This window comes from Cydia pomonella, chromosome 1 (assembly GCF_033807575.1).
Source record: "Cydia pomonella isolate Wapato2018A chromosome 1, ilCydPomo1, whole genome shotgun sequence".
NCBI lineage: Eukaryota > Metazoa > Arthropoda > Insecta > Lepidoptera > Tortricidae > Cydia > Cydia pomonella.
This window is the reverse complement of record NC_084703.1, coordinates 5,490,765-5,509,463: the sequence shown is the minus strand read 5'-3', so window position 1 is coordinate 5,509,463 and position 18,699 is coordinate 5,490,765. Positions and strand designations below refer to the sequence as shown.

At 37.7% G+C, this 18,699-nt stretch overlaps 1 protein-coding gene across 1 annotated transcript; it reads left to right on the top strand.

The window, feature by feature from the left end:
• Positions 1 to 2,860: 2,860 nt before the first annotated feature.
• LOC133520660 (uncharacterized) lies at positions 2,861 to 16,942 on the top strand. Its single transcript, XM_061855266.1, has 6 exons — positions 2,861 to 3,253; positions 8,254 to 8,336; positions 9,787 to 9,866; positions 13,679 to 13,898; positions 14,674 to 14,794; positions 16,479 to 16,942. The coding sequence occupies exons 2-6, from the start codon at positions 8,268 to 8,270 to the stop codon at positions 16,661 to 16,663; spliced, it is 675 nt and encodes a 224-aa protein (XP_061711250.1). The 5' UTR covers positions 2,861 to 3,253; positions 8,254 to 8,267; the 3' UTR covers positions 16,664 to 16,942.
• The last annotated feature ends 1,757 nt before the right edge of the window (positions 16,943 to 18,699 follow it).

The following is an 18,699-nucleotide window of genomic DNA, read 5'->3' as shown; positions in this document are numbered from 1 at the left end:
CGCGCCCGGCAGTGCCACTATTAGCCCGAGGGTCTTAAACACAAGGAGTCTAACAACAGTGGAGTCAAACTAATTAATGTAATCCACCAGAATATGAACCGTCTTGAAAATAAAACCTATAGATTGGAATGCGAACTCCAACTACATGATCCTGCCGTAGACGTGGTTTGCCTGACGGAGCACAGTAAAATCAATATCCTTAACTACTCCCTTCATGCTCAATTCTCGAGACCTTTGGAGATGCCTGTATTTACGCCAGGACCGAATTAATAACGATAGAGCGACCAGAATTTGGAAACCTGTCAGTTGCACTTCGAAACCTGTGCCGTCGAGTGCATCGGCGCCGACCTCATCGTGGTGTGCATTTACAGACCTCCTAGCGGTGACGTACAATTATATTTTTCTAAGCTAACCGAATTATTAAATATGACAATTATGCAAAATTGCAAGAGATCTTGTTAGTCGGTGATATTAAACATAGATTTATTGACAAAATGTACCCTGACGTAAAATGAACAATATGGATTTAGACAATTAATTAATATGCCTACTAGAATAAATGCTATTTTTTAATTTAAAATTTAAATCAGGCAGCAAAGCCCACATTACAAATACCTTACATACTAACATATAGGTATATGCATTTTATAAACTTAAAACTAAACACTATAGGCACATAGGCGACAAAACTACGTGGCTCCGTCTCCGCCTGGTCTTTTCTAGGATTTGGCAGTTTGCTCTGGAACCTCCGAAACACGACACTCTTCGGCGCACTCATGGTCCTCTCAGGGGTCGCGGCAATCGCACCACAAAAAAGTTGATGTGCACGGAACACCCTCAGCATGTAACTGGTCTTCTGGTGTACATACTCCACCACTTCAGCATCCGTGATGGTATAATGCAGCCGCTATACTTACTGCATTGACTTTGGGCCACATTGGAAGTTTCCAAACCGAAATAATGTAACATTGACATATATATCTAAGGACGGGCCTTACGGGCAATAAGAATGGGGCCAGTACAGCGGTGTCACGCACACGAATTCGAGCCAATCGTGCAGTCTAATGCCGCAACGCGATTGGTTGATGAGTTCGCATCACGCGCGCGATTGTTCGCAACTAGTTCCGTTAGACTGCATGATTGAAGGCATGGCCAGGGAGCGTTTACATAGCATTCATAATATTTATTTGATATTCTAGAATGGTATAGGTTATACACAATCAACCTGAGAACCGAAATAGAATAGGTAGGTACCGGTTTATTCGTATGAAAAATATATCGTTATTCGATCCTTGGACATGACGTAGGCTAGGATTTAATGAATATATCTATTGAACTATAATTACTGCATAAATAACAATTGTTATCTCTTGGCTTTTTTTTTTAAATAAAATGCTGCGTATTTGGTTCTGGTAAAACCGTTTATATATTCCGGAATAATTTTTGTTGTACTAAACTATAGGTAGTTTGACTTTTGCCCGAATTAATTTCTCTAAATCGTTTCTTCATAAAAATCATGTTTCAGCCTTAACTTAAAAAACTTCCGAAACTTTAGGCCTAAACTAGAGCAAAGCTGAACCTTCGGTTTCGGCAAAAAATCCGGTTTCGGTCGGACACTAGTTTTTTGCAAACGTACCAATTATATCAAAATTTCCTTCTAATTAGTGAAAGAAATATAAAGATTTGAATACCTACCTAAGAAGATACATATTAGATAAAACTTACTCAATTTGACTTGTGTTAAATTGCGACGTAAACTATTGGCTTAATTCCTTGGTTAAAATAGTAATAACCAGTGGTAAAGAAGAAATAAGTTCTCTCAACGCTTGGGAGCTTTTCTTTAAGTAGTAAAATTCTGGTAAGTGCTGAGATAAATGGTTATGATATTTTGAAAATGCATTTAATATTACGAATATGTATTGTGAGCCGATTAAAAGTAAAATCATTAATTCCAGTTTTTTAAATATGTAAAAACCAACGGTAAACCATTGTGTTAAACGTAATAAATAATAGTTCAGTGCATACCATAAAACTAGTACTGACATCTGGTGACAAAGATATCAACCCGCGCTGCCGCGCAATCAAATTGCGCATGACAACTGCGAAGCGTATTTTTCTTACTAATCTAGGGGATCGCTCCGAATTACAGTCACCTTGCCTTATCGTCAGGAATGTGAATTTCGTTCCTCCCGCTCACTAACCCTTTGGATTATTTCTTAGGCCGCAATTAGATTATCGTAGAAATGATCATATATATCACTGACCTGAATAAAATAAAGTGTAAATATATCAATTTTCTTAGAAATTTGACATGAATAATGACATCGTTACACTTTGTCATTGCGTTAGCTTGATCCGACGTATTCTAAGTAATATTTTTTACATAGCATGGGTAAGGTAACAGCTACCATCTTAATACGTATAAAATTATTATTTTTGCATTGTAAGAATACAAATTATATGGGGATGACTGGTGATGTAGTATTAGTAATACGTCAATGGAGATGATAGCTGTCAGAGTACCCAAGCTATGTGAAAAATACTATAGCGGCTAAGCATCTTTGTGTTAGATACTTAATATTCGGATTAAATCCACCCTTCTTGACAGTTGTACACATGGAACCAAAAAGATAATAGTTTTATTTATTAGGTACGCAAATTGAAAATAAGTTTTATTACCCGACTGCGTCAGAAGGAGGGTAATGTTTTTCGAGCTCATGTTATACTGTATATCATAGATGGTAGGATCCTATAGATGTACTATATCGTGTGCGCCCGTGAGAGACAGAACATACGCAATGCGACAAATTATAAACACGTTTTGTCTAACTGTAGGGAGTTTCGCAATCATCGGTGTTATTAGATTCAAAAAATGAGGGGGAATAGAACATCACACTGTTTTTTTATTAAAATTATTAAATAGTACACGAGACGAGACAAACGAGATTCCAAATAATAAGTAACTCTAATATCAATTTTGGACCGATACTACAAAATAACGCTTTCTGATAGGAAAATACAGCTACTGTCATGTCAAGTTCAAGAAGTCGGTCAGTCAGTCTCGTTGCAAATTTCAACCAGTTTGAATGTCAATACGGTTTTAAATCGAGGTCTCATAATTCGGGCTATTTGAAATTATTTCTGTGTAATAATGTCACTAAAAACTGATGCAGTACCTTCGGGACTGTTTGAGGTGAATTAAGTAAATGTACACAGTGAAATACATGCTACACTCCTGGTGGTAACTAGTCAGGTACGTAGCCCTGTTTGTAGTAATTTAGTTAATGTAAAAAATGATCCCGACCTTGGCTGCTGATATATAGTGCAGCAGAGGGGATCAATTGGTCAAATATAATGCATATCTCTGCCAATTTTTACTCAAGAATAGACTAGCGCTAGACGAGCCCGGCCGCCTATTAAGAGGCCAGGTATTTTTTATTTATTTGGGAATGTAGATTGTGCCGGTAAGTAGATTTATATCATAAAAGTTTTCTTGCATAGATAAATGTTGTGATTGTGTCGCAAAATACAGTGCAATTATTACTATATATACATTTTTATTTACTGTTTTCAATAAGTAATTCAGAAAGAAAATTATCATTCCAAATTTGACCTACATAAATCATAACTAGATTAATTAGAAGTTTCGTTTTGCATCTTCATTGCCCTAACCGTTCATATGTGTGGTGGTCAAAAATCATGGTTTCAAAGCTTGGTTCCAATATATATGGAGATGCCCTGAATAGTTTGATAAGATGTAAGTTTCAAGCTCATTCATAATGTCGTTAAACAGTCAAGTAAATTATTTGAAAACAATAAATTCAAAAAAAAAATTTTAATTTACAAGAATTTCCCAATAATAAATACATTTTAAATATTAAATATAATAAATAGGTATTGTGTTTATAATTGTTTTTCTTAAGCTGTATCTTTTACTGAGGTGTGCCAAGATTATTCTATCTATCTATAAGGGGTTGCCATGCACTTTAACTAAGTAATTTTTCTTAATAAGTAGGTATTGGTTTTTATGTTACAACTATGGAAAATTTTGTAACAGATGATTATTTAAAAAAAATACTTGCACACATATATATTAATTATAAGCAGTATCTCAGCTTATAATTATATCATGGACTTTCTACATTTAAATAATACTAATCAAAGTATTTAATCAAAATATTATGTCTAAAATAATGTCCCGTAGTATGCAGACCACCACCACCACCACCAGTCACCAGCCTACGCACCAGTGTTGGCTGAACATTAATTAAAATTGTAATTAACGTAAACAGAAACCAGTCATTACATTCGGTTTTATTCAAAAGTCAAATGGATTAAGCAACAGGTTTATCAAGGACAAATATATCTAGAAAGATTTGCAAATGGAGGAAAAAAACTATATCTATTTATTATTTCAAGACTACCTTCAGATCATGTTGCATCATTCCTTTTACTGATCACCTACATACTCTCAATATTTCAATTAGGGTACAAATGGTACAATACATGCTATACTTCGTTTTTAGGGTTCCATACCCAAAGGGTCAAACGGGACCCTATTACTGAGACTCTGCTGTCCATCCGTCCGTCTATCCACCACGTCTATCCGTCTGTCACCAGGCTGTATCTCATGAACCGTGATAGTTAGCCAGTTGAAATTTCTACAGATTATTTATTTCTGTTGCCTCTATAACAATAAATACTAAAAACAATATAATAAATATTTCTTTCCAATCTCGAGGTTCTCAACCAATCACCGAAGTTAAGCAACGTCGGGCGGGGTGACCGTTTTTAGGGTTCCGTAGCCAAATGGCAAAAAACGGAACCCTTATAGATTCGTCATGTCCGTCTGTCTGTCCGATTCTGTCACAGCCACTTTTTTCCGAAACTATAAAAGCTATACTGTTCAAACTTGGTAAGTAGATGTATTCTATGAACCGCATTATGATGTTTACACAAAACAAGAAAAAAAAACAATAAATTTTGGGGGTTCCCCATACTTAGAACTGAAAGTCAAAAAATCTTTTTTCATCAAACCCATACTTGTGGGGTATCTATGGATAGGTCTTTAAAAATGATATTGAGGTTTCTAATATAATTTTTTTCTAAACTGAATAGTTTGCGCGAGAGACACTTCCAAAGTGAAAAAAAGTGTGTCCCCCCCCCTGTAACTTCTAAAATAACGGAATGAAAAATCTAAAAAAAATATATGATATACATTACCATGCAAACTTCCAACGAAAATTGGTTTGAACCAGATCTAGTAAGTAGTTTTTTTAATACGTCATAAATGGTACGGAACCCTTCATGGGCGAGTCCGACTCGCACTTGGCCGCTTTTATAGATAATGGTACGGAACCCTTCATGTTCGAGTCTGACTCGCACTTGACCGGTTTTTTTAGCATTAGAAAGAAGTTTGCAGAAGTAAGTTTGTGGTTCCAAATTGAGAACTTTTTGCGGTAATATTGTGAAGTAAATTATAAGTATTGACTAGGCTACATTAAATAATTCCATTATTATTAACTCTCTCTCTCTTCCAAGCTATATATCCCCCATGGTGATGGGGTCAGCTTTCCGTGTCCTTTGCTTCCACATCGCCCTATCTGTGATGTCATTTTCGGATACATTGCACTGTATCTTATTTTTTAAATCCATTATAATTAACAAATAACAATTAAAGAGTCTGATAATGATAAAAACTGCATGCTTACTTCTGTGGAATTCTTTCTAATGCTAAAAAAAAACAAGTATAATATGGCTTTGGCGCTTAACACATTTAAATTTAATTTGTGCAAAATGTCCTGTTAATTGTCTTTTACCAAGTTCAGTAAGCACATTGAGTTAAAATCCAACTATCTAGTTAGGGTTCCGTAGCCAAATGGCAAAAACGGAACCCTTATAGATTCGTCATGTCCGTCTGTCTGTCCGATTCTGTCACAGCCACTTTTTTCCGAAACTATAAAAGCTATACTGTTCAAACTTGGTAAGTAGATGTATTCTATGAACCGCATTATGATGTTTACACAAAAATAGAAAAAAAACAATAAATTTTGGGGGTTCCCCATACTTAGAACTGAAACTCAAAAAATCTTTTTTCATCAAACCCATACGTGTGGGGTGTCTATGGATAGGTCTTTAAAAATGATATTGAGGTTTCTAATATCATTTTTTTCTAAACTGAATAGTTTGCGCGAGAGACACTTCCAAAGTGGTAAAAAGTGTGTCCCCCCCCCCATAACTTCTAAAATAACAGAATGAAAAATCTAAAAAAAATATATGATATACATTGCCATGCAAACTTCCACCAAAAATTGGTTCGAACGAGATCTAGTAAGTAGTTTTTTTTTAATACGTCATAAAAATTAAAAAAAAAAACTTTTATCATCAAACCCATACGTGTGGGGTATCTAAGGATAGGTCTTCAAAAATGATATTTAGGTTTCTAATATCATTTTTTTCTAAACTGAATAGTTTGCGCGAGAGACACTTCCAAAGTGAAAAAAAGTGTGTCCCCCCCCCCCCCCCCCCCCCTGTAACTTCTAAAATAACGGAATGAAAAATCTAAAAAAAATATATGATATACATTACCATGCAAACTTCCAACGAAAATTGGTTTGAACCAGATCTAGTAAGTAGTTTTTTCAATACGTCATAAATGGTACGGAACCCTTCATGGGCGAGTCCGACTCGCACTTGGCCGCTTTTTTTAGAGTTCCGTAGTCACCTAGGAACCCTTATTCTTTCGCCATATCCGTCTGTGTGTCTATCTGGTCGTTAATGCTAGAAATCTGCATACGTAGTCGTACGTATACGTTTTCCAGTAACTAAATCTTAACAAATCACTTTGATTTTGATGTCGCTTCTCCTTTGACATTAGTTTCGCTTTAAAAAAATTGTTTTGCTAATTTTGAAAAAAAAAAAACTATAAACCTAGTTTTTTATCGTGTCAATAACATACTAAAGAATCATGAAGAATGGAAAACATTTAGAAGTGGAAAAACGTTTTCTCTTTTTGTACGGACGATCATGTATAATTCCCTCTTAATGCGGCGTTACAAAGATGACAATCGTTTATCGACAAACGCCAACCGATGTCAGACGTGACGATTAGTCGTTATCATTTCCGTACATTGTTTAAGAGGGGCCTAACGAAACATTTTAGGGTTATATTGAATTTTTACTTTTTTATCTACTGCAAATATCTAGTGCAAATGTCTTAAAATTCATACTCCATGCACGCTCGGCATAGTCTGCCTGTAACATCTGATATGAAAAGATGTTTGTTAAATAGTCCATTACCTGTTATGGCACTGGTCACCATTCTCATTCGGACCTTTCCAAGTTTGAGGGAGAGACTTTGTGAATTTTTCGTTGAATCCGGGCATGAGCTATTTGGCCTGTCTACATTGAGTGTGCTGTGTTGTTTCCCTGTACGTGCTAGCAGCAATGAGCGTACCTTGCTAACGAGAGAATCGATGCCGCACCGAATCCTTGCCTGGCCAGCTCGCCCTCAGCATCGTTATTCGTTACCCCGGGATCCACTGTGTTCCTTGACCCATTGAAAGGCGAGCTCCGTTAGTCGTTCGTTGCATTCATTTATAAGTTTTGATGTAACTATATAGAATAGAATTGAAGAAATTTATTCAGAAAACGCTTAAGTTTAGGTAATACATGAGACGACAGAATCAATTTATTATTAAGCGTCACTGAAAAGGTCTCCACTCAGCTTAATGTCAAGATACCACCTAAGGATCTCGACGCTGGTCTTCCGTGAATACTTTTCCGAGAGAGCGCAGCCACACGCTAAAGTACAAAATTTTATATTTTATATGACTTTTTAGAGCCATAAAGACTGCTCTACTATCGCTTTCCTTGCAGTGACTGGGCGAGTCCGCAGACTACTGGCAAATTTATCTGATATTAATATTTAGTATTGAATGAACGGATGAATATTACTTTTGGTCCACCTTGCAGTTGGCGGTTCAACTTGTTATCACTACGACAAAAGATTCCTTTTTATGGTTCCGTAGCCAAATGGCAAAAAACGGAACTCTTATAGATTCGTCATGTCCGTTTGTCTGTCCGTTTTTCAAAATCTCGCTGTCATTACATGATTGGTTGTTGTGTGCGTTGACTTGAACTCTCGTGCCCAAACCCAATAGGTACTGACGATATGCTCATAGGTTTAGGTGCGTGTTTTAATGCCGTTGACTTTTATACGTTGCCGCTTTCTAAAGAGCTGCTGTTTTTTAGGCCGAACGACGAAGATGGGGTTGTCGGCGTGGGTGGCGGACACGCTGAGCGTGCTGACCATCCTGTCATGCGGCTTCATGAAGGTAAGCTCCAGCGAATGACAATATTTTTTTTTACTACGTCGGTTGCAAACAAGCATACGGCCCGCCTAATGGTAAGCAGTCTCCGTAGCCCATGTACGCCTGCAACTCCGGAGGATTTACATGCGCGTTGCCGACCCCAACACTCCGCACCCTCGTTGAGCTCTAGCAACCTTACTCACCGGCAGGAACACAATACTTTGAGTAGGATCTAGTATTATTTGGCTGCGGTTTTCTGTAAGCTCTGCTCTAGATCTGGAATGACATCCGCGGTGCTGTGCCCTACCACACAAAGCGAGATGACATTCACAGTGCCCATACCCCTCTGTCCTCTAAAGCTGGAATCAGACGCGCTTAGGGCCTAAGGACCTACCAACAAGTCCTCACGCTGGCAACGAGTCAGTCGAGTCGAGAGCCGACGGAAGGCGCGCCGCGATAAAAGGCCTACTGCGTACATTGAAAAAAAGAAATATCGCTTTGGTGACATTTTATCTAAAAATCATAAATTCTGCTGTATTTGTACTAAATTTCAATGCAATTAGGTCTCAATTATACCCTTTTTTAAATGTCATGATATGTATAATTTGTTAAAATTCTTAAATAAGTAAGTATCAAATGGTTAAAAGTAGATATGTTTCTTGAAACTCCGAATTTCCGATGGGACTACTTTTTTAAACTAAAGAAGATAATAAAGCAGTTATTCAAATAGATGTATCTACACCACGTCGATTTGAAGTTAAGGCATATTAAAAATGTGATATTTTGAGAAAAAATATAGTTATTCGAAAATTAATGACGGTGTTATGAGACCAAAGTTAAATGTCGTTATCTGTCTCTGTCCAACTTGCCGCGCTCTTTTGCATATTCTAGCGATAGTGAAATGTAGATTTTAGATGTTCGCGATACGCCCTCGGTCTTGCGGCCGGAATGCTTAGGTTGCCCAGCCAGGAGCCAAGTCATTTCCGAGATTTTTAGTAATTTTAAGGACATCCTATGTATGGTACCCAACTTCGCCGAAGTATAATAATATTTTACCGAGTTCCATACTGACACACTGAAGACCGCTGTTTCAGAGACAGAGATGAGAGGTTGGTTGTAATCCAGCGAAGCTCCTCTCATCTCCACACTCCACAGATCTCCGCCTCAGTGGAAAGACAGCCTTAACAACTTAATATCGCGGCTGAAATATTTTGCAATATTTTGGCAGGCAACGTTTCGCTGAACTACGTTTCGTAGAATTATTGATTCGTAAATGTATATTTTGGTCGACCAAAATTTGCGCTTCACGATTCGCATGCTCTTTGTGTCAATTAGTAAAACAATTATTGAAAGATATTTATAACGTTATTCAGTGTGACTATTATTTTTATTTTAGTTGAATTACGCATACTTTACTTTTTATATACACGCATTTTGGATTGACATGATTGACAAAACTTATCTTCATACGTAGGTGCCGCAGATCCAGCACGTGCGGCAGGCGAGGAACGCAGATGGTCTCATGCTGCAAGCCATGATCATGGAGATTTCAGGGTAAGTGTTGTTTTTAAGGCTGCATTGAAAATTAATAGGAATTAATAGGACCTTTGAAACGCGCGCGTCAGCATGTGCGTTTGCAATTGGTTGGACGTGAGAATAGTATTTTATTGTCCTAACGAAAATATATGAAATTTAGTAAGGATCATGGGAATCTGTTCAGGACTATCCTTCTCAAAAGTTATAATCGAAAAGAAAATTTTAATGTCCAACCATAAGTGGAACGGGGTCGTTACGCAGTGGAACGGGGAGAGAGAAACCTGGCGGACTTGACTTTCAAATAGATATTTGTCGGCCGGGTAGGGCCTTAACAAAGTTAGAAAATGTCGAAGAAATGTCACAATTTGTCTAGAAAGTTTTCTCAAAGACGGCTGGGCTGAGGAAACTCAAATGTTACAGGCACTTCTAGTGATTTTGATATATTTATAGTAATTTGAGCAAAAGCCCGAAAAGCGATATTAAAAAAAAAATTAACTTCTGATAGTTAAAATATAAACTGTTAGGATTTTAAACTGTTTTGCAAATCAGTTCTTTTTCAAAGTTTTCATTTAATTTGACATGTTAGTTATGTAGCTAGTGTGGTAAACCTTAGAAGCGAAATAAGAACCAATTTTTATTACACGACCTTATTTTCAGTGTGTTTTTTTGAAACGTTGGCTTTGCAATGATGTATGTGAACTCGACTGTAGACTAGAGATGGCACGAATATTCCTTTCGAAAACCGGATACTTTAATAATGTTTAACAAAAAAACTATACATTTTTAATATTTATAGTCTAGCGGGAAAGCGGGCGGCTTCCAAATCGGAGACAATTAGTTCGAATCTCCTGCTAGTACCGACGAACTTACTCTTCTTACTTCTCGGACTTAATAGCTATACTTTTTCGAAATATATTTTCATATTTAACAGTCGCTTTGCAGTGAAGAAAAACATCGCGAGGAAACCGGACTAATCCCAATAATTGAACGATTCCAATAATTGAATGACTCCTAGATTTCTGAACGTTAAAAGGTCAGACAGCTTTCGCTATCTTAAATTCTTGTTTGAGTTTGAGATTACGTTGACAAACGGACGCTACACTTAAGCTGAAACAAAGCTGTAAAGATGATTTTATAGTTTTTCCTTTCTTTGATGATCATCATTACCATCAAGTTGCTAGATTATAGAGATTATGTTGCCCGAGACTGGCGAATTTCAATCATTATAATTGCCACGCTGATGGGATTGGTGATATACGCACAGAATTGACGAGATATATAGAGCTTAGGACGCATAAACCAAAATTTGCGAATTTATGAAAAGCCAATTTGGAACGCACACAGCCAGTATCGGGCTCGAGGCATTCACCGTCGGGTGAATGTGTGGGCGTCGCAAATAAACAGGAAATCGGCACGTTTTAAACTAGAGTTTTATCTCAGCGACGTTAACACTGTCTATTTTTCAACTCTGTGAAGCGTAGTATTGACGGAGAAAGTTATTTCCCTATAGTTTTAAAGGATCGAATAATAAAGATTAAACAAAGAATTGCACCGAAACACTCTTGCTTACCCGGGGGTCACCGAACAGTGGTACTGGAAGCGTTCGTTCCTAGCAGCTTCATCCGACCGGCTGTGTTAGCCTTACTGCATATTTATTAGCTATACTTATATACTACAAGTGTGAACGAGGATATTTATCAATTCATTGCAAAATTACGACACCAATTATAATTTAATCGGCGAAAATCATCCTTCTAAACGTGCTGACATCAATCGCAGTACATTGTACTGACATGATTTTTAAGTCTCTGAATTTTTGTCGAAATTTCATATGGGAATCGTAAATTAACCAATTTACTAGCTTGCGAGCTGCATAAATCTTCTCTCTTCTTCCTCAGTGAGTATGCGCCATATCTCTTAAGCAGCCCGATTTGCTGCTTCTCTCCTCCAGAGTGGGCCCGCATTCTTTTGATACCATCCTCCCTTCCAGTTGGAGGTCTGTGATCTAGTCTTGTTGAACGAGGCCTCCACGCTATGACACGCTAGCTCCTTACTCCAAAAATAAATACAAACGACCGCATACACATGATTCAAAATATAGGAAAGTTTAGTTTTTCCAAATTGATTTTGTGAAATTATACAAATTAGTTTTTAGATATTAACTCATGGGGCAGACCTCGTCGGCGATGGCGGGATAACTTAGACTCCTTTTTGAGAGACTGGCCAGTCGTAACTCAAAACCGGGACGAGTGGAAGAAGAGGGGGGAGGCCTTTGCCCAGCAGTGGGACAAAATAGGCTCGAAACAATGTAACTCATGGGGCTGGTAAGGCGATTTACATAATGACTCCGCGATATGCCGCGTCAACTGGGACGACGTCAGTGACTTTAGGTTTTAAGAGTAAGAGTACCAGGCCCTACCCACGTGGGCTAACCCACCCACCGTCACCGTCTAAAAATCTAGAAAAAATCGATTGTTCTATGTTGGCGGTAGCCCATCAGCACGGGAAACCAACGGGTCGCGCAGTGTGTTATAGAACTTGAGCGGCGGGCTTGGGCTAGTGTTTTTTGTTAAAAGGTGAATTTATATGCGCACATCAACGATTGTCATGTAATAAATAACCCTTAAACTGGTCTGACTCTACTGTCATAAGTCTACTAGTTATTAATGGAAACGTCATAGATATGATTTATAAGTACTTTGTGCTAACGGTACTTTCTAATCCCATTCTCATTGCGGCCGAATAATATATTGTTAAATCTGTCACTCCATCCACTCACTAAACATGGCTTTAATACCAAGCCAATATATTATGAGCGTAAAGAGAAAATATGAAGGTTGAGGAATGAAGATATATTTGCTGAAAAAACTAGCACTGATAACAAAATTTTGTCCGATCTAAGGGTAATGTCTCTCTGTCGGACTAATATGATAGAGAGACATTACCGTTTCGTTTGCAATGACACAACCGATTGATATTTTGGCCTTCAGTTGGGAGGCCGAGATGCAGTGTGTCTGCATCAGTACGGGAACTGTAGCTGATGTTCATAACATAATATTTGAACATTAAAGCTTGTTTAACGCGCGTTTATGGGCTACCTATTAAACAAGATTCTTGCCGTTAACGAAGACAGTATATAGTTTGACCTTGTCGGTACTTTCGGTAGTGACCCTACCTATGAAACCGATGGCCCTGGGTCCGATCCCGGTAATCAATTTGTTTGATGAGCACAGATATTTGTTTCTGAGGCATGGGTTTTATTACATATTTAAGTATTTGTGTATTATACACCGCGGGCTGGAGTAACACGATAGATTTTTAACCTCGCATTCCTGAAGTCATAAGGAGCAAATAAATATATATGACTTTGTCCAAAGTTTTTTTCCTTTTTATGCCAAGACATTTTTTCTTTTTACATCTTGGCGAAAAAAAAAACATTTCAAGAATAAGTAGAGTTTTTAAATTAACAGATTGAAATTGCAAGTTTCCTTTAAAACTTTAATGTCGGTCAGTAGGTTTGATAAACCAAGTCACATATTAGCAGCGTCGCAGCAAAAAGGCGTTTTTCAGTAAGTTATTACAGGAACAAATTTTCACAAGAATTGTCATTATCTCTAAAACAAGACCAATTTCAGAAAACTTTGTATGATATTTTAGTCTATAATGCGGTCAAGAAAACACCTTTAAAATGTGTCAGGTTACTTTAGCCCACGGTGTATATATCGTTGTATGACTACCCACGATACAAGCCTTCTTGAGATTACTGTAGGGCTTTGTCAGTTTTTGTAAGCATGTCCTATAGTATAATACTTGTTTATTTTCGTCCCCAGTCACACAACAATGACGCTGTACAACTACACCAACAGCTACTCCCTCATCACTTACCTGGAGTACCCCCTCATCCTGGTCCAGAGCTACATACTGCTGTACTACACCCTGAAGTTCAAGAGGAAACTGAACAACTCCCTGACGTCCGTGGTCACATATTGGACGATCGTTGTGAGCTTCGTGACCGGCATCTTACCCAGCTCCATATTGACGTATCTGACGGTGAGTGCGGTCTCAAGTGGTCTTCACATTGTTGTGAGCTTCGCGGCGGGCATCTTATCGGGCTCCATACTGAAGGTGAGTGCGGTCTCAACCGGTCTGCACATTGTTGGGAGCTGCGCGGCGGGCATCTTACGAGGTTCATACTGACGTATCTGACGGCAAGTGCGGTCAAGTGGTCTTCACATTGATGAACGCTGCTCTGCTACACACAGACATGCATAATGGTCACTCGCTCACACGCAGCGTGGTCCACCAGTTACCATCAAAGTGAGTCGGTGATCAGTACTGGGTATTATTTTTCTCAGTTGTTACCACTGACGACAGTTGAGAAAAAAAATCTGTTCTTAAACTTGGTAGTAAGTGTAGTCACCGTCGTTCTTGCGTTTACTCAGTTTGCATCCTATTTCAAAAGGGTAGTTAGTTTCACAGTGAAATATTTTAAAGTTTGATAGGGTCATTTCAAACTACTATACGTATTAACATTTTATCACACATTCATGGCTTATCAGTTATGGTATTTTACTTGTATTACTGTAGCGTATTGCGTGTAAAATTTTGTTCACGGAACATTTATTTTATTTAATAACAGGACCACGTTTGTCCACGCTTACGCTTCGGTTACAAATCACCACAATTACAAGATGGAGCCTTTAGCGTGGCCGTAACTAAAAAATGTTGCGGAACTTGTGTTGTTGTACTTAAGAGGGGGCGTATACCAGAAAAGAACCTGGTACAAGAGATATGGCGTTTTAAAAGACATTTGTAAACATTTCAGCCCCTGTGCACTCCTCTGAGCGGCATGTCCAAGGTCATGTACATCATCGGAATCATCATGGACGGCAACGCTGATGCTGTGTCGCTCACCACTTGGATCATATCCATCGCCACCAACTTGGGTGAGTATAGTTAAGACATTTGTCACAGTTTTAGCCCCTGTGCACGCTGAGCGGCATGTCCAAGGTCATGTACACCATCGGGATCATCATGGACGACAATGCAGCCTCCAGGGCCCATTAATTTTTTCCACGCTGAATACATATCATCTATCAGCATGAGTACCTAAGTCAAGAGATAATATCACGGTTAAATTTTCAACAAATATAATTCATCATCGTTATACTGGATGGTTTTACGATGCTCCTGATAGCGCTAAACCAATATTGTGTAAGGTGTACATGCAGGTGCTAACTGTTTGCATACATTAACCGCTGTTCAGAAGTAACAATAGACTTATTATAATATAACTATTGAAGCGTTATTTGCAGGTAAATATTAATTTTCAAGGTGTGCTTTGATTATTTTGTTATACTTGGCATTAGTTTAATAACATCATTGTCATGTCATTAAAGGTTATTTTTGACAAATCGGCGCGTCGCCGTGCATGACACGGACTCAGACTGTACTAAATGATAGTACCATTGGCGTCAAGGATTGTAAAATGACTGTGGTATTTATTTTGTTTCAACGTTGTTATGAACTTATTATATGGATCTAGCGTATACATTTAAAATATTCAAATAGATATAAGTGGAACGAATGGTTGAATTTAGTCACACACGGGTACAACATTACGAAACATATAGGAATTGCTTTTTAAAACTCGTATATTATTTTATTATTGTTATTATAAACTGATCGGCGAATAGCCGTTAGTCACACATGATGGAAAGTGAAGACTGGGCCTAAGTTGGAGCTCACCGGTTCAGTAGTATTTACCTTTGCTTTAAAGAGATCGAGGTCATATTTATCAGGGAATACAGATGGCGGGATTTCATTATTTAGTCGTCCGTACCAAAAAATAGATGGCAAATCGTTTCGTGCGAACAAATGGAACGTTTACCACGAACGGGTGCATGCGCTCCCCGCGCCTGGATATTCCTCGATGGAAAGGGGAAGGTGGGATCAGGTCGTGCAGTTCCTGTCCATATTCCCCGGAATGTATCCGATAGAACACCGATGACGAATTTTGACTTGACAGATGGGTCATCGCCAGTCTATCTTTTTTTGTCAATCAATTGAAAAATGTAGTATCTATGAGTTACTGCCTTTCAACTTTGAGGAAAGCCTGACCAGAAATATATGATCATTGTCAAGAGGGCGCTGTTATTCTCATGTATGAGGTGACAGTTCTGTTTAGTATGAAACATTTTGTTCCAATAAAATTCCGCAATATGGCGCGTGATCATCTATTACTGGTCAGGCTTTAACACTGTGGGATACGAGATTTTATTCAAAGTAGTGCCGATACGTACCTAATAAGGATCCTAAGTTTAAAATTATGTTAAACATTAACCCCCTTATTCATAAACGTGTATTAAAGTTACGATGCCGCTAATAATCGTTTGTCCCTTTCCGACGTATTGGTATGATGGAAAGGGACAAACTATAATTAGCGGCATCGTAACTTTAGTACACGTTTATGAGTAAGGGGGTAATAAGTTTGTGTTATGTACCTACGTGTTCTTGTGTGCGTAATGTAGGTATACGTACTTAAATGTTACTCAAAATGAATTAGTTTCTCAATACATTTGCTCCTGAGTGTAGTATAGAGTTAAAAAAATATCATAATATCTTTTCCAGCTCGTATTTTCACCGTCTACATGGACTCTCAGGACTTCAACCTCATGGCCAACTTCACCATCTCGACATTCCTCAGCACCGGGGTCCTGGTCACCGCCATCATCTTCAAGTGCGCTCCGGAGCCCCCGCCCCCCTGCCCCCCGGACCTGCCCCGCAGTCGCCGCAAGAGCACACACGTTGATTAAGGGTTTTAAACAACTTTTAGAGCCACACTAGTTTGTCAGGCATGATATGAAAATGTCAGGAATAAAAAAGTGAGTATTCGCAGCTAACGCCTTCGCGATTTCTCGAGTAAATGCAATGTTTGTAAGGCGCCTTTGACCATACTCTAACTGACTAACGTATCTTCGTTTTTATTAAAGCTTTATGCACTAACAGATTCACAGCGTATGGATACGCGGCGAATCTAAGTGAGATCTCACACATTGATCCCCCCCCCCCCCCCCCTCCCCACTCTAGCTACGGCCCTGATCCTGTGACTGCCTATTACGTCAACTCATGCGCGCGGCTTCAGCCCAATATTATCCTTCGTGCTTTCCAACAAGGACCATTATGGCCCGATAGAGGCGGCGTTCAAGGGGTTAAATATTAAATAATTAATTCCTTTAAAGGTAAAAAACTTAAGTAAATCACCTGTTGTATGTAGTTGTGGCGTGTTCGAATAGACAATACATGTTTAAAAGACACACACAAACAAAACAAATGTCTATTCGAACACGTCACAACTACATACAACAGGTGACTTACTTAAGTTTTTTACCTATACAAACTTATGTCCCTAAATATCAGTGTCAGAACCTATTTCAGGGCAATCAACAGCTCGCGTTTATGGATCCCTGTTTATAGTTAGAAAGTAACGAAAAGACAAAATAAGTGTGGTTTTGAAAGTTGACTGGCCTCTATAACTGTACTCCTAGTGACTGGCCAGTGGAGGTTCTCAAATGTTACTAGGACCAAATTTAACTTTAAGGTTTCGCGAATGCAAGATTTGGCAAGCACTGCATTCCAATAATATTTTAAAATATTTTAAAATTAGGTACTATTTATGTAATCAATCTTGTTGTTTAGACGGTAAGGATATTCGGAAAAATTATTAAAAAAAAACTATATTAATTATTATGCCCTCTCGCACATGAGAGGAGGCCTGTGCCCAGCAGTGGGACGTATATATAGGCTGAATTATTATTTATTATTATTTATATTAATTATTATACAAGATAGCAATCAAGGCCGTACAGTCAGCGTCAAATACTTCGTAGCAGTCAAAGTAGCCAAATAGTTCGGTACACCATATATTTAGTATGGTGTACCGAACTATTTGGCCACTTTGACTGCTACGAAGTATTTGACGCTGACTGTACATAGTACATTTATGTTTATTAAAAAAAAGTTTTGACAACGGATAGGATCTGATTATTTTAAGGATATTATATTATTTGGTATGACTACTCTTAATTTTTTTTTAGACATTAATAAAACCCTAATAATAAAACAGAACTACTCTTCGTTTAAAAAAAAAAGAAGTAGATCAATCTTAGTGATACATCTGAAATGCATTCTTATTTAACGTTAAAATGTTTAGAAAATAATTACAATTCAATTTATAAATAGGTGTATAATGTGTATTTTATAAAAAAAATACATTAGTAAAAATGTACAAAAAAATAATTACTTTCAATAGTATCTAAATGTTTAAAAAAAACTAGTTGTAACGGTATTTCCACATACCCATATTATATATTGATGTGCAATGAAATCAATTTTAACAAAAATGGTAATAAAGAATCTAGTCGATTTCTAATCGAATTTTCATGCTCAGTATAATTAAATGTAGGTTACTCCATTAATTATACCTATATGAAGTATTTTTATTATTATAATACAAAGGGAAAAAGATGACTTAGAAAATACATATATTTAAAAATCGATTTATCATGTATAAAAGACATTAATTATCTTTTTTATAGTTTGCTATACGAATTATAATGAACACCTACATATTATTGTTAACACTATCGATCGAGCAACGTCGTCGATATAAATGCTTAACAACTACTTGTTCGTAACTCATGTTTCTGGTACGAATGTGTTAAATCCGCTGATAGGGACCGTGCGCGTTGGAGGTTCTGCCATCTTGTGGCCTGAATCGGAACCATAAACGTGCACATGTACACGTCAAGTGTTTTCTTGTGCATAGTAGGTTCTGCCATCTTGTGAGCTA